This window comes from Stenella coeruleoalba, assembly GCF_951394435.1.
Source record: "Stenella coeruleoalba genome assembly, chromosome: 7".
Lineage (NCBI taxonomy): Eukaryota > Metazoa > Chordata > Mammalia > Artiodactyla > Delphinidae > Stenella > Stenella coeruleoalba.
In genome coordinates, this window is record NC_137153.1 from 103,184,982 (window position 1) to 103,205,996 (window position 21,015).

General features: G+C 54.7%; 1 protein-coding gene across 3 annotated transcripts; it reads right to left on the reverse strand.

Annotated features, from left to right (window-relative positions):
- Positions 1 to 8,339: 8,339 nt before the first annotated feature.
- On the reverse strand, positions 8,340 to 15,919 carry KIF12 (kinesin family member 12; the record flags this gene model as incomplete). Of its 3 annotated transcripts, none has more annotated exons than XM_079925471.1 (19): positions 8,340 to 8,650; positions 8,980 to 9,098; positions 9,195 to 9,295; positions 9,928 to 10,032; positions 10,104 to 10,194; positions 11,020 to 11,106; positions 11,280 to 11,370; positions 11,453 to 11,555; positions 12,119 to 12,223; positions 12,306 to 12,424; positions 13,114 to 13,261; positions 13,443 to 13,534; positions 14,314 to 14,449; positions 14,624 to 14,758; positions 15,134 to 15,209; positions 15,303 to 15,430; positions 15,581 to 15,659; positions 15,758 to 15,823; positions 15,894 to 15,919. In XM_079925471.1, the coding sequence occupies 19 exons, from the start codon at positions 15,917 to 15,919 to the stop codon at positions 8,550 to 8,552; spliced, it is 1,908 nt and encodes a 635-aa protein (XP_079781597.1). In that variant the 3' UTR covers positions 8,340 to 8,549. The 3 variants fall into 3 exon arrangements, with proteins under 3 accessions (XP_079781597.1, XP_079781598.1, XP_079781596.1); XM_079925472.1 differs by having other exon boundaries at positions 13,114 to 13,264; XM_079925470.1 differs by having other exon boundaries at positions 13,114 to 13,306.
- Between the last annotated feature and the right edge of the window lie 5,096 nt (positions 15,920 to 21,015).

Genomic DNA, 21,015 nt, shown 5'->3' on the forward strand with positions numbered 1-21,015 from the left:
AGCTTGGGAGACAGAGGCACGTAGGGAGAGCCAGGCCGGGGAGGTGGCTGAGGTCCAGCAGGGAGGACTCTGACGCCAGGTCAAGGGGCTTGCTTGTTATCTGGAGTATGTGGGGAGCCCTAGAGAGTTTTCAGAAGTGCTTTCAGGGCTTCCCCGGTGGCACAGTGGTTGAGAGTCCGCCTGCCGATGCAGGGGACACGGGTTCGTGCCCCAGTTCAGGAAGATCCCACATGCCGCGGAGCAGCTGGGCCCATAAGCCATGGCCGCTGAGCCTGTGCGTCCAGAGCCTGTGCTCCGCAACGGGAGAGGCCACAACAGTGAGAGGCCCACGTACCGCAAAAAAAAAAAAAACAGAAGTGCTTTCAGATTTTAAAATCGGCTGAGGTGAGAGAGGAAGCTGTGCAAGTGGGAGGCCCAGGAAAGCAACTCTCTAGAGACTCGCCAGGAAGAAGGAAGGGGCCGCGACACTGGGACCCAGCAACTGGACAAGCAGGGACATCAAAGACATGGGTGGACGTGGTCAAGGTTGGGGCCTTCCTCTGCTCATGGTGGAAGAGGGTGGCAGGGAGACCTCGCCTCCTCACAAGGAGGCATCCAGCTGCGGGCCTCGCCCCAGTGCCTGACCCTGCCCAGTTCCCTCAGACTCAGAGCCACAGCCCCATCCCTTCATGGGGAAGCTGGAGGCGGTAGCAACCAGACGCCATGACAGTGATGGGGAAGGGGTGTTTCTCACTGCCCAGCTCTGTCTAGGCTTTGTTCCTCACTCCCCACCCCGGTCCCAAAGAGCCAGGCCACCCAGAGACCTGAGTTCCGGTCCTCGTGACTTGCTGGGTGACTGTGGGGCAGTCCTATCCCTCCCTGGCCTCATCTTCCTCATCTGGGCCTCCAAATGAAGGTAAAATAACTCACGTGACAGGGCTGAAGTAAGCACTGGAGGAGGGACATTTGTGAAAGTGCTCCCCAGTGTACATGCCGGAGGTATCGATGTCGTCACAGGCACTTAGCCCAGCGCGTGGCACCAGGTAAGAGCTCCCTACACAGCAGAAATTACACGCAAGAAGGTGTGGGCATCCCGTGTCCACTAGAGGGCAGCAGAGAAGTTCTAGAAAGACCACTGGGGTTTGTCCCCATTCCTCCGTACAGGCAGGAGGCAGAGGCCTAGAGCAAAGGCCCACGGAAGTGGTAGAACCGGGGCTGGAACCCAGCCTTCCTTGCCCCAAGCCTGCTTACACCCCCCTGGCGAGTGTAAAACACTCAGCTTCTGCCTCGCCTATCCCCAGAGCTGGATGCTTAGATGGGGCCCTTTGAAAAATCGTTCGCTGCCCAGTGAATTCGGTTCTCCTGATGAACCAGAATTGGGAGTCGCTGCTATAGACAGCAAGGGCGGTGATAACCCGAATAACCACTTGATTAAGCTCTTACTGTGTGTCAGGCCCCACGCTGAGCACTCTACAGCATGGCTTACTGAATCCTCCCGTTAAGGTTCAATCATTTTACTACGATGCTAGTCCTACTTTGCAGATAGGCAAACTGAGGCTGAGCGATCAGGTGACCTAGTGTCAATGGTCACCCAGCCAGTGAGTAGTGATCCAAACCCAGATCTGTCTCCCTGACACCCAGGTCACTCTGCTGGCCTCCCAGCCCCTTGTCCCCTGATAAACAGTGGGCCCTTGGCTGTGTTCTTTCAGACACCTGGAGCAGAGGGGTGGGTGTCTCCCTTCACTGGACCCCTCACAGCAGGAGTGAGCCTGGTTCTCCCTTCCCTGGCCAAGGGCGTGCTCTGTCTCTCCCATGAGACCCGACCCTTCCCTTTTTCCCAGCACTGTGCTGGGCACTTAGGTGCTCAACAACCACATACTAATTGACTGACTTAGAACTGTGAGTGGGAATGTAGGTCAGACCCCCAAAAAGGGCCACCTAACTAGAAGACAGCTGAGGGAGACTGGGAGATTGAAATCACCATGGCCAAATCCTTGAATCACGATCAATGAATGAGCAAATGAGCGAGTGACCGGGATACTCATTGGCACGACTTAAAAGGCAAAGATACCTGTTCCCTTGCATCACCGACTTTGAATTAGTCTGTGTATCGTGGCTGGGAGGATCCCCAAGGCTTTGTCCAGCAGTGTGATGGTTGAGCAACTGAACTTTGCACCCAGACAGTCCTGGGTTCCAGTCATGGCTGCAACCCCTTCCTGCCTGTTTGATCTTAATTGACTTCAACTTTCTCAACCTGAGTCTTCCCCTGTTAAATGGAGTTAATAAGAGCTCATAGGGGTGTGGAAGAATTAAATGATGAGCAACATGTCACGTTCTTGCTCCTTGCAGAGAGCTCAGCAAATAAGAAATGATAGCCCAGGGTGGAGGGTGCCCTTAGATGTTGTCAATGTGGAAGCGGGTGGCTTAGCCTGCAGAAGCAGCCCAGAAAGTGAGACACTTTGGAGCTCAGTGCTCTTGAGATCCAGCTGCCCCTGGAACAGAGCTTGTGGCCCAGAGCCTGGCTCCCTTTGTACCCCAGAAGAAAGGGCTCCCAAAGGAATAAACTTCCAAAGGCCTGTCTGCATTCAGGAAGAGGACACAGGCGTTTTCCTACTCTTTGCAGACTGGTCTTATCTGTCCTGCATTAAAGCAAGACCTCAGGAGGCCTGCCCGACTCCTGGCTGACCGAGTTGATATCACCCAATATCCTTGGAGGGACTAAAACAGCTCTTTTCTGAAATCACGAGGCAAGCCAGACTCCTTGGAAGGTCCCACTGGCCTTTCTTCGATGAAGACAAATGAATCTCTCCCAGTCAGCTTCCCTGGAAGGGCAGTGGGAACACTTCCCTGGATTTTCCACTGGGTGACCCAGTCCTGAATGGCCACTCTCTCCCTGGAAGAATCCGTATTAGAAGGTGCACCTTGCAGGAAGGAGTCAGCAGAGCTGGATGTCAAGTTCACGAGTCTGTATAATCAGAGTCCAGATATTGATGCAATTCCTCTCCTGGAAAACAGGACTGGTAGAATGTTTGTGCTGAAAGCATTCATTAGTAATAAAAATAGTAATAACAACCAGTATATATTTAGCACTGACCACACGCCAGGCTCTGTCCTAAACAGTCTACGTAGTTTCACTCTTTCAATCCTCGTATCATTCCCCAAGAGCACATTAACTTCTCGTCGTGCAAACCAATCGTATCCCCACTTTACAGAGGAGGACTGAGATTCAGAGAGGTTAACTACCTTGCCCAGGTTCCCACAGCCATAAGTTGGGCAGACGGGCTGAGAGGATGGGTTCGACAAGGTTCTATATAGCCTGGAGACCACCCAGAGCCCTGAGCACCACATAAAAGCAGGACTTCAGGGGTCCATTTCTAATTCTCTCGTTTCTGGCTAGGCTGCACAGAATCCTCCTTCATTGGGCAGTCTGTGAAAAATTATTTTATCTTCGGAGGTGGTGAAGCTTCTTACATGGGGGAAAATAGCTTGAGAAGTCCATTCCTCTGCCTCACTAAAGACCTCTGTATGGTCTGGCTTTGCTGGGCTGTGCTGGGATTTGATGGAGACTGACTTCTCCAAGGAGGCTGCTCTATTCTGCTCAGTGGTTCCTGGTTGGATAAAAACTGCTCCTCTATTTTCCCTTCCTCTGTGGTCCTACTGTGTGGCACTTGGCATGATGGTTGAAATCATCTATTCAAGAGCCAGACCACCTTATAACAAATCCAACTTTTGCCACTTACTAGCTGTGTGACCTTGGGAAAATTCTGAGCCTCTTCTTGTCTCGGTTTCCTCACCGTAACATGAGGATAACAGTAGTACCTACTTCACAGAGTTGTTATGAGAAATGAATGCATTACTACATGGCCAGTGCTGGAAGGATGCTTGGCGACAGATAAATTTGTTGATTGTTATTATTTATTCCATTGCAGAGCAACTGTCACTTTGATTGTTCTTTTCCCCCACTTGGCTGGAAGCTCTTGGAGAACAGAGCAGTGGCTCAAGCTCAGGCCAGTGTCCTCATGCCTAGTAGACCAGGCCTGACCTTCATGTGTGATGAGTGAGAGATAGTGTGATCAGAGCCAGGGGCTGAAGGAAGGTTCGTGAGGAAGACACCTATGGCCAACTATTAAAGATCTTTCTTTGTTGGCCAGCAAGTACAGATGTCAGTGATGGCCAGGGGACCTGTAGGTCTGTTGCAGAGCAGGCTTAGAACCCAGATCTCCTGACGTCAGTCCTGGTCTCCAACCACAGCATCAACTTGTTTACAAGTTCCAGTAGCTGCTGCTCCGTGTTTCATAGCAAGACCACCCCCACCTGCCCAACCCCGCTCTGCCACGTTTGTTTGCTTAAAATAAAGGAAGACAAGTCTTTGGTAGCTCAACAAGGAGATGGCAATGGAAAACATAAGAGGACACAAAATATCCCTCAAAGGGGCTGAAATCGACCTGTTGTGCACAAAACTGAATAACTATGAATTGGGGCAAATGTGTCATTAGACAAAGGGAGGAAAGACCTTGAGTGAGAGAAAGCAGGATGCGAGAGAAGGCTGAAGCAGAGAGAGGGAGAAAGCAGGATGCGAGAGAAGGCTGAAGCAGAGAGAGGGATGTGGGTAAGATGTTCTGGGCAGTTGCATCTTTGGTTGGAATAAACTTTTATGTTCTCTCCACTTCTCGGGGTTTATCTTGGGGTTGGTCATTGAGATGAGACCTTAGAGCCTCTTAAACACAAGCACCCACAGGAGTGCTTTTCCTGAAGCTTCTCTTGTCCTACCGTAATGCTTTCAGCCATGCTCCCCATTCTGCACTGGCTAAGAGTTGGAGTCCCCAAGGATCTGGAGAACTCAGCCAGGCTTCCAGACATCTAGGTTGATCTCTAGACTTGTCGGCATTCTGGAAACTAATGATGGCCTTCCAAGCACTGGTGACCATCCTCACCCCCAGCCAAAGACTCCGGAGAATCCCTCCCAACTTCTACGCAAACGTTTACAATTTCAGAGAACTCTTCTAGAGACTTGGAATTCTGGGAAATTCCTCCAATGCTTCAGGATTTCCAAGAGCTGCCCCCAGCTCTAATGTACCAGAGCTCCCCTTCAAAGTTGGACAGTCCTGGAGAACTACTACCCTATTTCATGGGGCCGGAGAAATTCCTCCAATTCCGGCATTCTGTAGAAAGCTTTCCTGTGGAATCTACTGTTCTCAGTTAAAACCACAGGATTTGAAGAGTCTTGATACATTACTGGGGTCCGATGGAATTCCTCCAGGGTTAGGGATTCTGGATAAGCTGCAGTTCTTGAGTAAGGATGCTGATTGGGAGATGGACGCATGGTTCATGTGATGGGGGTAGTGGGGACTAATCACCTTGAGTCCTGAGTCTATCTCTGGGAAAGTAAGTAGGGATTTTGCTGAGCTGGACCCAGGAAACCGGAAAATCGTGGGTGGCTCCAGTGGGAGAAGGAATCGTCCAAACAAGAATGAACCGGCAACAGCCAAGGTCCCCCTGGGTGTTCCCTGTCCATTCTTCCCAAGGCAGCCAAGGAAAGCTTTCACGCTCAGTGCCAGGGGCCTCCTCTGCCTGAGGCTAGAGACCTCCCAGCAAGCAGGGCCACATTAGAGTGAGAAAAGGGCTCTGGGGAACGGAGGAGCCCAGGCTCAAACCTGCCGAGCCACACAAGCTGATGTAACATCAAAAGCACCTAGAGTAGAAAAAAGTGGCTTTACGGCATTAGTCCGGCTTGCCCTCCTTCTATCCTTCAGGTCTCTGCAAAAATGTCCCCTGCATGAGACCTTTCCTAACCCCCCTGTATAGAACTGCACCCGCCCTGACAGATGGACCTCTCTTCTCTGTTTTGCTCCATGGCATTTATCACTATCTGACTTCCTATGTGTTTTGCCCAATTTCTTGTTTCTTGTCTGTGTTGAGGATAAGGCTTTCTATGCTTTGTTCAGTGCTGGCCCAAAGTTGTTTCTCAATTAAATATTTGTTGAGCAAATTGTTTCGGAACCCAGATTGTCAATTCTGTCAAATCGTCACGTCGACTAAAAGCTGCTTTTGGCTAAATTACCTGCAACAGGCGAAGCCTCGTGCTAAAATCTTTCCAAATGTCAGTGGATTTAATCCTCATGACTGTCCCATGCGGGGCTACTGTTCATGTATCTGTTCTGCAGATGAGGTGACTCGGGCCAGCGCAGTTAAGTCACCTGCCCAGGATCACTCGTGGTAAGTGATGATGTTGAGACTTGAACTTGTGTTGTTCTGTCTACGGACTGAACCCGCCCACCCTGCCTGGCCGGGTGCCTGTGGTGTCTGGCTGTCACCCCACCACCCTGGGTTCTGCCTCCATGGACTCCAGCCTTCTACAAACACCTCTATTCACAGTCACAGGTCTTGCCTTTCAATCCGTGGCCACTGGGGGCTCCAGCCAGGGATGACCCTGACACACCCAGCTTCAAGGCCCAGCTCTGCAGAGAGGGGCTCAGGAGACAGGGCCCTGGGAGTGGGGAAGCCTCCGAGAGTCCCAGGAGCCTGCCCCAGGTCACACCGCACGCTCAAGGGTAGCCTGGAGACACCTTGCTTTTATCTTTAGGGCCTTACTTACTTCCCCCGGGAAAATAGGGCATAATTAGGGAACATTCCCTGGGCTAGTTTCCACAGCGGTGGGTAAAAGAGTGTTGGGTCTTTTCTTGCTTGGTCTGGTGCTGGGGAGTGGGGTGGGGGCAGTCAGAGTTGATTTTCTCAGGCCAGGCCTGTGGGCAGGTCCAAGCACTGTTCCAGATGATGGATGCAACCCCTCCCCAGGCGCATCCCCAGGCGCCCTGATTCTCCCCAGCGGCTCCCTGGCTTGTCCTCCGGCCTCCGCCTGCCCCTTCCCCAGTGCTCCCCAAGCCCGTAGTGAGGGGTCCCTGCCTGGGGTCTTGCCTGAGCCCAGTGCCCAGCGCCCAGGTCTCAGGGGATACCCAGCCTGAGGCTGGCTCAGGTACCGCTGGTTGGGGCATCTCACCTCTCCCTGCACTGATCATTTCATTGGTCTTCCACTTCCAGCTCATCCTTACCAGTTAGTCCAACTGCCACAGTGGCCAGTGTGACCTAAATGCAGACCTAAGCTGGTGACTCCTTAAGACTCTTCTGTGGTTCCCTGCCATCCTCGGGACAAACCCCAACTCCCGATGTGGCAGACAAGGCCATGCACTTCGTGGTCCAGGCAACCTTTGGAACTCTGAGTCTTTGCCTCTGCAGCCCCTCCACCTGCCCTGGGCCAAATGCTGTTCACCCTCTGAAACTTAATCATGGCTCTCTTTGGCAAACCTTCCCTGACAATTTCTAATTGGGTGAGCCTCTGTGCCTCCACTGCCCTGGGATTCCCCCATCAAAGCACATGTGTGAGGTTGTAAGTGTCTGTCTGTCTGTCCCCCACCAGACTGTGAGCTCCCCAGGCAAAGCCAGCTTGTCCCTTGTCTGTCTTCTTTGCCACCTTGACTTACAGTTGTTGCCAGTGGTGTCTGCTGAATGAATGAGTGAATGTATGAACAAACAAAGGAATGAGCCATGTGGGTCTCAGTTTCCCTAACTATAAAATGTGAGAGTTAGGTTAGCCTCGTGGCTCTTTCTGCATTGAGGTCCTCCCACGCGCACCCCCAGTTTCTCATGTCACATCTGGAGTTACCCCTGATTGCAGACCCACTGCATCCTATTAGGCACTGTGCTGGGAATCATGATATTCATAACCTCCTTGACCCTCATTTAGAGATCAACAGGACAGGAAGCCATGTCTAATGGATTGAAAACCAGAAAGTGGTCCAGGGAGGATGCAGGGCTTGGCCAGGGTCTCAGAACCGATCTGCGGCATCAGAATTCAGGCTTCATGATCCCTCCAGCACCAGGACACATGCAGCTGGGACAGAGAGTGTGAGCCCCTCGGTCCACCACCTGCCCCAGCTCAAGGCCAAATCAGTTTCCCCCAGGCCTCCTCCATGGAGATGCTCACCATTCAATTGCCCCGTGCCTGCCCAGCGGCATAGAGTAGTTGCTCAATGAAAACTTGTATAATACATGAAAGGAAATGGGAACCTGAAATGTTCCTCATCAGAGGGCAAGGGGACACACACCTCTGCCAGGAGTCCTTGCCTTCTCTTCCTCAGAACCCCCCAACCCCCCAATCTCTCTGGGATTCCCTCAAGGGCAAGTCAGAGGACAGGACCAACCAGGCTTAGAGGGGATGCCTCTCTTTATTCATTTATTTCACCACTGCTACCTGGTTTCTCCTGAATCCGGTCTCATTTTTCCTGGTCTAGGCTGGCACCCTCCCTTCGCTTCCCCAGACTGCCCCATCAGCCCCCACCCCCATGCCTCAGGAACTGCCTTCTGCCCAGCCCAGCTGCAAACTGGAGCAGCAGCTGCTATAACCCATTTAACAGATGGGGAGACTGAGGCCCAGGAGTGCAGAGCACACCTCTAGGTCACATGGTAGTCTCCTGGGTTCGCACTTTGCCCTCAGCAGGAAGGGAGGACCCAGCTGGGGCTTCCAGTGCCTTCGCTGGGGGGTGGCTGGCTCCGGTCTGGGGATTCAGGTGCCTTCACTGGGGGGGTGGCTGGCTCCGGCCACGTCCAAGGGAGCTGCCGATTTGGTCTTTGAGGGCCTCCAGTCTCCGGGCCAGGTTTGGAACTGCAGCCCCACCTGAGGGACAACAGTGGGACTTGAGGCCAGCACTCCCTTGGACCCTGCCTCACCCAGGCCCATCAGGGTCCCAACATCCTCTGGGGAAACCTCAGGTGGTACCCACTCCCCTCCCCCTGCCATGTACCCCATGGGCTCCAGCATACATCTGGGAGTGCAGGTGGCCCTAGGAAGAGAATCCTAAGTTCCAGAAATAGAAAGATCTTAGAACTCTCACCTCTTAATATGCCCCCTATTTCAGAAATGGGAGGACTAAGGTTTGGAGAAGGTGGGTTCTGGCCCAAGATCACAGAAAACACTAGCAGCCCTTCCCCTGCTCCTTTCTTCACCTCTAAGCACTGGCGATGTGTTCAGGGGCCCCATGGGCAGGGGAGGTGCAGAGGGTACCACTTCCTCCTTGGTCAGCATTTCTGCCAGGACCTGGGTCTGAATCCAGTCGCTGTGACTCCTGGGCCAGGGTGGGTTGGGTGGTGGGAAGTGAGCCTTCGCGTTCCCGGGCCTCCTCCCCCACCCCCACCCCCCAGTGCCCCAGAGCTGGACCCACCTCTCTCTTGAGCACTTGGCAGAGCCAGGGCTACATGGGGGCACCCAGGGTGGGGGCCGGGCAGACAGGGGCATGTCAGCTGGGGCCTTAGAGCCAAACACCTGCAGGCGAGACCAGAGCCCACACTGGGTGACCCCAGCCCTGCTTCTGTGCCCCACTTCCCTGGCGCCGACCATGACACCACCATCCCTGCCGTACCTGCCCCATGGGGCACTAAGAATGTCAGGTGGGCATAAAGGGGTGGGGTCATGGTCACTTTTTCTGTGGGCAGTGCATGGCCCTTGTGCTGTCCTCTCTGGAGACAAGGAACTCCATGAGGGCGGGAACCATGTCAGGCCTGTGAATCCTCAGTGCCCAGAACAGGGGCTGCCACGAAGCAAGGAGCTTAAGGAGGGTTATTGAATGAGGAAGTGAACACCCATTCACTAAGTAAATGCATCCATTAACTCATTCATTCAGTAAATGCATAAATGAGTAACATGCTAAGTGAATGAACGAGTACGCAAACAGCAGAGCACGTTCCCGAAAGAAGGTAGGATGGGGAGAAGGGGCAGGAGAGTAAGTAGCTGTTTTGAACCCTGGGCAGAGAGAACCCAAAGCCAGCCACTCCCCACTATGACCCAGCCCGGCACATCAGAGTCCCCGGAGTTCTGGAGCTTTCCAGACTGCAGGCTCCCTAGATCCAGGTCTCCAGATTGCCAGCCTTCCCTCCCCCCACCTCGGCCTTTCCTACCTGGGGCAGGTGGAGCTCCCTCCGTGGGCAGGCCCAGAAGGCCAGTGGCGCTTGGCACAGGGGGCAGAGGTGGCAGCAGGGGCAGGGGCAGAGAGGCGGCAGGGCCTGCAAGAGGCTGAGTCAGGGGCTCTGTGACATTCCTGCTCCTCCCCTCTCCGGGCTGGGCAGAGACTCACGTGGCAGGGGGCAGGTGGCACCATCACACAGGGACACGGTGGGGCTGGGCCAGGGCCCGGCTGGGGAAGGTAGCAGGCAGAGAGGAGGCGCCTGGAAAGAACAGTGGGGTCTGTCTGTCTGTAGTCCTCAATGCTACCAGCAGGCTGGCACCACCGTCCTGCTTTTAACACTCATGGAGTGCTTACTATATGCACGCACTGTTCTCAAGGCTTTACATATGAACTTATTCAATCTGATCTTTAAGACAACCCTGGAGGACCTCCCTGGTGGCGCAGGGGTTAAGAATCCACCTGCCAATGCAAGGGACACGGGTTCGATCCCTGGTCCGGGAAGATCCCACATGCCGGGGAGCAACTAAACCCGTGAGTCACAACGACTAAGCCTGTGCTCTAGAGCCCGCGAGCCACAATACTGAGCCCATGTGCTACAACTACTGAAGCCCATGTGCTTAGAGCCCGTGCTCCGCAACAAGAGAAGCCACTGCAGTGAGAAGCCCGCGCACCGCAACAAAGAGTAGCCCCCGCTCAACACAACCAGGGAAAAACCGCACGCAGCAACAAAGACCCAACGGAGCCCAAAATAAATAAATAAATAAATTTATAGGGCTTCCCTGGTGGCGCAGTGGTTGAGAGTCCACCTGCCGATGCAGGGGACACGGGTTCATGCCCCGAAAAAAACATTTATAAAAAACCCCCCAAAAACCCTGGAAAGCAAGTACTATATCATTCCCATTTTACAGAAGAGGAAACCCAGGCAGTGAGAGGCTAAATGACTCACCCAAGGCCACACAGCTGGTGGCAGAGCTGGAATCAGAACCCAGGGGGTCTGGATCTAGAGATCAGACCTAGCCGTTTCACTGAGCCACCCCTTTCCCACCTGCCCTCCATCCAAAGGCTTGTCTCCGGCCGCGCTCACCTCTCCAGCTCGTGGACCTGCTGAGCTAGGATGCGCTGCTCATCTTGGGCCAGGTCCCGGCTGCTCTGCAGCTGCCTCTTCTCTTTCCTAGGACGAGCAGGCCCCGGGCCCATGACAGGAGGCAGGGCTGGCGGGGGTATCAGTCAGCCTCTCTTCACTGCAGCACAGTAGGAGCCCCAGGAGGCAGGTGGGGACAGAAGGGGAGCCAGGGACCAGGGAAAGGAGGAAGCCCAGCAGTGAGGGGCGGGGCACGGCCCTACCTGAGCCTCTCGTTCTCCAGCATGAACTCCTGCAGCATCCCGTAGAGGTTCCGCTGAGCCCAGGACACCCGGGCCCCAGTGAGTCCAGAGGCTGCAGGGAAGAGGGAGGTAGCTGGAGCCCCAGGAGCCCCAGACCCTATCCTCATCTCACTCCACCCCCAGGGAGCTCATACCTTTGGGGTCCATTTGGCCCAGTTGGGACCGCAGGCGATGGTTCTCCTCCTGGAGCTGCAATAGCTCAGTCTCCAAATGCTGGGGTGGCTTTGCCACAGGGGACTGCAGAGAAACAGACCCAGAGTTGTGGCTGTAAACATTTCACACTGCACAAGGGCTCTGGGGTTGCAGACTGAGTGGAGCTTAGAATCCAGCCCATGCCCCACTCGTCAACCTTGAATCCCGGCCCGAGGCTGCATCCACCTGGAGGCGGCACCTTGTCCAAACAGCACTGAAGCGCCTGGAGGGCCCGCTCGAAGCTACGCCCCACTCCCTGTCCAGCCCCAGACTCAGCTCTGTTCAAACCTTGGCCCAGATTCTGACCCCAAATAAGACCCCACGTCAGACTCCAACTTAACTCAGACCTATCATGATACCAGCTCGGATGTTGGCCAGACCCTGAATCATGTTCCTAATCAGACTCCCACCCTAGACCCTCCATAACCCTGACTGTGACCCGCCCCCGCCCCCCCAACCATAACCCCATCATCAAGATTCCGACCCTAATCCCAACCCTGACTCAGTCCCAGACTTCAACGGGACACCAACTCAGTCCCCAGCTATTGCCTGATCTCACCCCACCCTCTGCCCTGCCCAGCCCTCTGCCTGGGTCTCTCTCCACTCACCTTGGGGGCCTGGGGCCGAGTGGTGATCCGCTGAGCTCGGCTTGCATATCGCAGGGTGCTGAGGGTCTCGGGAAGGCACTGGGCTGAGGGGGACACGCAGGCCACCTGGGGAGGACTGCCCCTGAGTGTTCCTCTCTGGGAGCCCTCCCTCAGGACCCAGCCCTCCCCGCCAGTCCCCCTTAGGTACCATGAGGGTCACCCCACGCCCCCCCAGCGAGTCCGCCAGCAGCTTGGTGAGCTTGCTGTCCCGGAAGGGGATGTGGTTCTGCTTCCGCTGTGGGTCCAGCAGCAGGGAGATGCAGTGACCTGGGTGGGGAAGGCAAGGTTACCCTTCATGTCCAAGGCCACCCAGCGGGTACTCTGCAGAGCCAGGATCTCCACCCAGGCTTGTAGGTCTCTAAGATATCTCTTTCCACGTGATCTCATTACCCGTTCAGATTGGCTTCTGCCACCAGACGGGGCTCCATCCCTGATCCCCAGGGCCCACCGAAGGGCCTGGCACCTGGCAGGGGCTCAGGAAATGTCTGACAAATAAATCAGATGAAGAGGCATTCCCTATGCGTCTCCCCATGCGTGCACAGAGGAAGGCCAAGGCCCCAGCTGTTAAGGACCTCAAGGCCCAATGACCTGGGGGATGGGGAGGAGGGAGGACATGTTAGTGCCCTTTCCCTCACTGGGCCTCAGTCTTCCCAAATGCAACAAGGGACAGGTTGAATGTCTGAGGGCTCACACTCTGCACTTGAGTGTTTCTACCTCCTCAGTTAGAATGTAACTGTATCCTCAGTATTTATAGATCTATAAACAAAGTTCTAAGAGGGAAAAAGCATGAGACAACAGCCAGCCGAGGCCGGAGGGAGGCCTGTGGCTTCTGAATCACAGCTCTTTAACTCTCCTCCATGCCCTACAACTCCTCTGGTTTCCCTCACTGCGGACAGCTATGGGTAAGGCACAGAGGAGGGATTCAGGAAGTCAGTCCAGCTGGCCCCAGATCTCACCCAGGGCCAGCAGGCTGCGGTTGATGCTGTTGGCCTCAGTCATCAGCTCCCCACGGGATCCTGTGGCTGCCACCTTCTCACTGCCAGCCAGGTCTACAAAGCACAGCTTCCCCCCGGCAGGGGGTTCCCCGGGATCTACAGGCGGCATCTGCTGGGGTTGGGGGAGCAGGGCTTGATGGGGACGTGGGAGGGGCTGTCCCCATCAAAGCCACAAGGCCAAGGGTTTTCACCATTACCTCCTGTGAACGCCCAGGTTGTTTTATACAGCCAGAGGCAGACCCTGGCTGGGTGGCCCTGGGCCAGCTCTTTCCCCAAGCTGGGGCACTCACAGTTTGGTGGCTGATGTATAGTGTGAGCAGGGCATGGCTTCGGCTGGAGGCCTGGTTCATGGTGTGAGCTGAGCTCCTTCTACGGCTAAGACCTAGAGGGGAAAAACATATGGAGCTGGACGTGGTAGGAAGAGCAAGTGGTCACCAACAAAGAAAAAGGAGAAAAGGCATCCTGGTAGAGGGCCCAACCAGTGCAAAGGCACAGAGGCAGGAGAGTAGAATGATGGGTGCTGGGTCGGGCTCTAGCACAGATCGGTGAAAGGGGGCTGGAGAGAACTGAGTGGAAGAATGTCAGTCTGATTCACATTTTATCAACATCTCTCCCACTGCTGTGTGGACGGAGAGAAACTCAGACAAAGAGATCAGCTGGGAGGCACGGCACAATGCTCGGCCCGAGCCCAGGGTCTCAGTGTCCCTGATGCCGGCCACAGTAGGTGCTCAATAAAAATCTGATGAATGGATGAATGAGAGTGGAACTGAAGGGCCTTTAGGCTAGGCTAGGAGGTATGGCCTTTACTCTCATGGCACTGGAAAGGTCTGGAAGGGAAGCGGGATGTGGTTTGCTACATGGAGAAGCATGGACTGAAAGGAGGAGACCCTTCCAGGGGGGAAAAATGAGGCCTGACTGAGGCAGAAGCCTAGGGCTGGAGAGGAGGGTGGGAAGAGTCTGGACGGCAAAATCAGGAGGCCTGGGGGGTAGGGGTGGGGGACATTCTTGGGCTGTATTTGAATTGTTGGTTTTCTGGCTCTTTTCTCCCCCAAGGGTCATCTCTGAACCCACAGCTCCAGGCTGGGGCCCCGAGGGCACTCACTGAACAAGTGAAAAATGGGCATCTCTCGTACCCCAGAGCTCCCCTGAAATAGCACGCACCCATTTGCAGAAGTTCCATCAGGGCCTCCAGACTCCCAAACTCCACCACCCGCAGATGCTCCACGTAGAAGCCCCGCGTCTTGTTCCAGCGAACAGGGAGGGGCCGGGGAGCCCCTAGGCTCAGCAAGTCTCGGACCTGAGAGAGGAGGGTGGAGGGTGAGGGAGGGGCCTCTCTGAGTTCTTGCTTCATCCACCCTGAGACCTCATGGTCGACAGTCCCCCATCTATTCTGCCCCTTGACCCAGCCTCCTTGGAAAGAAATGCCTCCTTTTCCTTGTGGGCTGTCTTTCTAGCCTTCTCAGTCCCCCACCTGCTCATTGTAGATCTCCAGATAGGAGGCATGGAGAGTGACAGGGGCACCGAGGTGCTGCACGCGGTCCAACAGCCAGGCGAAGGTCCTCTGCGTGATGCCGGCCAGGCTGGGGGGTACGGGCACGCCCTCCCCCTGGGGGAAGAAACAGCTGAGCCTGGGGCTGGCTTACCACCACCGCCGCCGCAGTTATAATTACCCTTTGTAGAGCACTGTGCCCAATTCCCATACAACATCACATTTAATTCTCAGTCAGTACTATCACTTCCATTTTACAGATGAAGAAACTGAGAGCTAGTAAATAAAGGGGACACAATTTGAACCCAGGTGCTCTAGACTGGCCAAGTGCCTTCACCTCCCTGATCCTCAGTTTCCTTGTCTGCAAATAAATGGGGCTGGGCCTCATCGTCCACGTCGCTTCCCTCTGGGAGTCTGCGCTGCCTGCGGCTCCCCAGGGCTTCTCGCCCACCGACCCCTGACCCCTGCGGGCTCCGAATGCGATCGGCCCACCTGGGGAGGAGGTCCGGTCAGGGTGTAGGTCTTCCCAGAGCCGGTCTGGCCGAAGGCGAAGACGGTGCAGGAGAAGCTGCGGGCCGCAGGGGTGTGGCTGTACCCAGGGAGGGGCGGGGGGAGGGGGGCGGGGCCGTGTGGGGGCGGGGCGTCACCAGGCCTCACTCACCCGCGCAGCGCCAGGTCGCCCAGGCGCCGCACGCCGCAGGCCCGGAACACGTCTTCTTGCGTGCGCGCCCCGTCCAGCACTGCGCCGAAGCGGAACGCCACGTCGGGGCCCCCGCCCGGGGGGCTCACCTGGGAGAGGGGGCCGTGGAGAAGGGGGCGGGGCACTCTGGGGAGGGCGGGGCTCACCTGGGGGAGTGCGGGGCCTGGGGGAAATTGGCCTGGAGGGACCTGGCATCTTCCCGGTAGGTGTTTTTGGGGGAGTGCGTGGGAGGTCCTCACCTGCAGAGTCCGGGTCCCTGAGCAGTGCAGCACGCTCTGCTCCCCTCGACGCAGCTCCGCCGCGCTCATGGGACGCACCCTGTGGTCCGAAGAGGCAGGGAGGGGGTGGATGGTCCATCCTGAAATCTCCGTCAGTGCCTTCCTCGCTTGGACCCCTCCTAGCCAACCTATACCCACCTGAGCACCACCTGGATGGGCGTTTCTGGCCCCTCTGGTCCCTGCTCCAGGTTCCGCGCGGGGTCCCTGTGGCAGCAACGCGAGTTAACCATCCCTGCGCCAGCGGCTCCTTGAACCTCCCTAAATCTGTACTTACCCGTCGGGGGACCCGCGTTCCTCCATGTTCTGCTTTGCACACGGGTTAGCTCCGCCCGAGTCTCGTTCTTTTCCCTCCCCAGTACCCTCCCCTTCACCACACTGGGACTGGCTATACACACCTTCCATCCTCCACCCTCATCCCCCCCTTCCCAGGCAGCCATCCATCCGGAAAGGCTGGGCCTACCCAGGGCTAGCTAGTTAAAGATTTACCCACAGCCACCTCTGCGGTGGAGAGAGTCTGTAGCTAGGGGACTCGAGTCTGAGGATCACTTGCCCTTGGCCAGTCCCATCAGGAGGGACCACCCAGACCAGCCTCCTCTGTGCACAGATGGGGAAACTGAGGCCGGGATGGGAAGGACTCAGCCAGGGCCACACAGCACGTCTGGGCAGAGCATGGACCAGGCTCTTCCTACTTTCTCTGCCTACTCCTCCAGTTTTGTACTCTTCCTCCCCACCTTACCCCTCCCCAGCAGTTCCAGCTTCCTCTAGCTCAGAGCCCCGGGAGGGGAAAGGGGTCTAGAGGGGTGGGAGGGGCCCAGGTCTCAGTACCAGGAAGATGTGGCTGGACTGAATTCCTTGAGCTGAGCTGACAACAGGCTCTGAAGCATCTGGTTAAACTTTGGGCCACCTGCCTCTCCAATGCCGGAGCTGATCCAAGGCCAGGGAGGCTGTTTAACTCTCTCCTGGCCTGGCTGATGAGAGCAGCAGAGACGTCTGTGAACATGCTGGGCCGGGGCAATCACCCATTCAGTGCCATTCTTCATGCAGGGCACCGGGTGGAGGAATCACATGCAGATCCTGCCCCTTCCAAGCTCATAGTCGCGCTACGGAGACAGGTAAGTGCAATCTGATGTGCAGGGGTTTGGAGGAGGGGGTGGGATTCAGAGGCCTGTAGGAGCAGGGAGGTGAGAGTGGTGGGTGAGTGTGTTCCAGGCAGAGGGAGCATATCCTGCAGGAAGGCCAGGATGGGGTGGGGAGATGTGTGCGGCATTGAGAGCTGGTTTGAGGCTGGACTCAGCTCACTGAAAGGCACATCAAAGAATCTGGACGCATTCCTCAGAGAATCAGGAAGCCCATGAAGGGTTACCAACAGGGAAGTGACACCATCAGTAGGTATCGATTGTTATAATTATTGCCATTCTGGCTATCTCTGCATGTTCTCTGAATATTTCTGTAAATTCCTCTTCCTTCAAAGAAACATTAGAATGAAAGCTCTAATAATCACCCCCTCTTGACGAAACACGCTCTATACCACCACAAATGACAGCCAACTATCAGAGCCACCCAAGTAGCAAATGATTTATCTTGGGTGGCAGTGAGTTCCCCATGCACTGGAGGCATGCAAGCAAGAGCCCAGTTGACCTTTTGGGTTTTTTTTTGTTTTGTTTTTTTTGTTTGTTTTTTTTTTGACCTTTTGGTTTTATAGGGCCTTCTAGCTAGATCTGCAGGGAGAATTAGGTAGAGCAAAGAGCCACTGCCTCCAGCTCTGCCACTAACAAACCGCAGAGCCCTGGGCAAGTCATTTCCCCTTTTAGCCTGTTTCCTTCCTACGAAAAGAGATTAATGATCCTGCCCTTATTTTATATAGTTCTGTGATTTCAGTGAAACTATAATTGAAAGTGATTCATATATTGTAAAGAATTATTTAAAAGCAAAAATAAAAATCCCTAGATGATCTCCAAGAGTCTTTTCAACTCTGAAGTTCCTTAATCTATTATATTTTTTGAATCCTTGAGGTGGATAGGACAAGAATTACCATTCCTGTTTTTCAAATGAAAACAGAATAAAACATAACAGGAAAATAGAGATAGGCAGGGGAAGTTGTCTAAGGAGAAAATAGCTGTAAGTGGCCCAACTGAGAGAGTTTAAATCCAAAACCAGGAACTCTACGTTCTTTGCTGTCTGCTGTGGCAGGTTGCCTTTTTTTCATGTCGTAAACCCAGTAAGTGAACAAGGGTTAAGGTCTATGAGTCACTCACATCTTAGTGTGCATGGGTTTCATCAGATTGCTGTTCCTCCTCAATCTGGAGTGGGGGGAGCCACACTGAAGGGATTTTGAGAAAAGTGCAGAGACAAGGGACGTGTGCACCTGGGGTGTGACGAGCTGTTTGGTCAGGACGTTTACACCAGGCTCCCAACCTGGATGCAAATGTGGCCGTCACTGGATGTCTACAAGCAGGAGCAGAGTTCTGGTTCTGGTCTCTAATGGTGAACGTGAACATCTGCCACCCTCAAATGGAGCATTCATGCAGCGGATTTTCATTAAGCCTCCTCTCTATGCCAGGCTTCCAGGCATTTGAGATACTCTAGGGAACAAAACAGACAACGCTAAGTGTTTGTGGAGCACCAGGAACTTACACATGACAAGTGTAAATACGACCATTGTTTGGAAAACTGTTTGGCAACATCTACTAAAGCTAAACATATACCTGTCCTATGACCCAGCAATTCCACTCCTAGGTCTGTGCCCAATAGAGATGAGTGCATACTTCCGCCTAAGGACATATACAAGAACATTCTGTGTAGCTTTACAGTCATTTTAACCACCACCTCCATCACCGCTACCACTATTTCTACCTCTGTCTTTGTCATCATGACTGCCACCATCACCCCATCACCAATACCTACCAGCAGTGCGCGTAATCAGCACTGCCAATAACCAGCAGTGCCCATAATCATTAGTCACTGCAACCACCGTCTCCACCACCATCATCATTGTTACCATTGTATGTAGTCTGTGTTTATTCACTTGAGAAAATTCAAGATGCAGTACCTGGGCCCCAAGCCCCTCATTGACCCTGATGCTGCCTGTTCCCACAGCTGGGACTGAGTCCCTCTGTGTCCACCTCCCCTCATCACCCTGTTTTGAGCTTGTCCTCCACTTCCAGACCGCCCCTTTTCCTAGGGAGCAGTGGGACTCCTGTGGTTGAGGGAGGGATAGAGAGAAGGCATGTACAGAAGCTCAGCACATCTTAGAAGCTGGCTGGACCCTGCAGGGGTGCATCGCCAGGCCTCGCTAGAGGGCAGCAGAGCATCATGCCAACACGGCCCCAGGGTTCATCACAAAGGAGGCTTTGTCAACGCTCTTTCTATACATTTTCTCCTGAGCTTGTGCACTGTGGAGGGGCTGGCCGGCCTTGTGCCGTGCACGGGGATGAGCAGGCCCTCAGGAAGTGCTTCTCGAGGGAATGAATAAAAGCCACATTGAGCAATCAGGGGACCCTCCCACACACACCCTGCTCCTGGTTCTAGCCCCTTCAGTCCACTGTCCTCCCTTCAGCCCCAGCCATCCCCCGCCCTGAGAAAACCCTACCCTCATCCCTGGGGCCTCAGAATGAAGTCTGAGGTCCCCTGGCTGGGACTGAAGGCCATTCAGACTCAAGGCCATTTGGGCTCTATCTCCAGCTGCCCCCTCTGGCTGTCCGTCTCCACTCCCCACAGCCCCCAACGCCTGCATCCTGTGCTCCAGCCCAAAGCTTTCCTAGGCTTTCCTTTGATCCCTTTAAACCTTTGCCCCTGCTGTTCCCTCTGCCAGGAGCACTCACTTCTCCCTGGTGGATTTGTCCTGCAAGCCTTCCCATCCATAGAATGCCTTCCCTCACACCCCCCGCCCCATGAGGTCAGGTTGGAACCACATCCGTGTCCTCACAACCTCCTGGCTTCCCCCCGTTACAGTGCTGACCACACTGCGTTGCTCTTCCTCTCTGTCGGGAAGCAGGGACTCTGTGGGCTTCATCCCTAGGGCCTCCGAGCCAGGGCCCTGCATGCAGTAGGAATGTAACAGATGTTGGTCGGAAGAAGGGAAGGAGCCGGGAAGGAGGAAGGGAGGCTGGCGCGAGGGCTGCTGGATGCATCCCTCCATCCCTCCCTGACCTCCGTCTCTCCTCCCTCCCTTCCTCTCCTAACCACAGACTCTCAGCTTCATGATGTAAGGACTCATTTAGAGACCCATTTATCATAGAGATCATCAACTCCTGCCACAAAGCTACTCTCAGATGTGCCCAGAAGCTGAATGACACTCTCCCCAAGCTAGCCTCTTGGACCCAACCGTGTGCTACAAATTTGGAGTTCGCAGAGGGTGGAGGACAGGCTCTAGGGGGCCCTGGTAAGCCCGAGTGTCAGTGCCCTCTGCTCCCCCTGACACATTACACAGGAGGGCTCGTCCCCATTTGTGAGGTACAGAGACTGAGGCTCTGTGGGAAGAGGTTGAGCCCAGCCTGGGGCTCACCCTGCCAGACAGACTTGCATTGGATTGAGGTGGAAGAAAGATGATAAAGAAGATCAGTGAGGAGGATGGTCTCCCATTATCACACGACACCCATCTGTCATTGCTCCACTTGTATCCCCCATGGAGGAAAAGCCAGATGGGTCCAAGGCCTGTTGTGAAATTTTCCAAACAGAGCTTGCTGTAATCTTTCATTAAAACATCAATGTGGGCCACAGGACTCATTTCACAAAATTCTCCAAAACAGGAACCTTAAGGGATCACTGAATGAATGTCTCTCTGGCCCCCTAGCCCATTTTGCAGATGGAAAAACTGAAGGGGGCCAGCACGGGCTAGAGCAACAGTTGCGTTCGTGATCAAGAGTAATGATTTTAGGACAAGATGGAGAGAGTAACCTGTTGGCACACCCAGGCCATCACTCTTTCCCCTTAAATGCCTGGCTCCTCTCCTCCAAAGCCTCACATGGCTTCTCTGCTGTGTGTGGTAGGTACCGGCAGCCATGCCAGGCTTCCTGCTAGACAAGGAGCTTGGTGAGGGTAGGGATCCCATCCCCATGCCCAGCACAGGGCCTGGCACAGAGGCACACTCACTGTCTGTCTGTCTGTCTGATGAAGGCATGAAAGTCCAGCAAGAGGAAATGATACTGCCTGAAGGGTGGTTGAGAAATCAAAGGACCCAGGGTTGTTGAACCTCCTGTTGTTTCCAGGATCTCAGCTCTTCTCCCTAGAAACAGAAACAGCTTTCCCCTGCCTCAGTCCGCCCACTGCTCACCCAGGAACGACTTACCTGTGAGCTGGATATCTTCTCCTAAAAGCAATAATGTTAATATGTAAGAAAGTTAAGGGGCGTTAAGGACCATCTCCTGCACAATGATGCCTCATGTGTCTGGAACCTC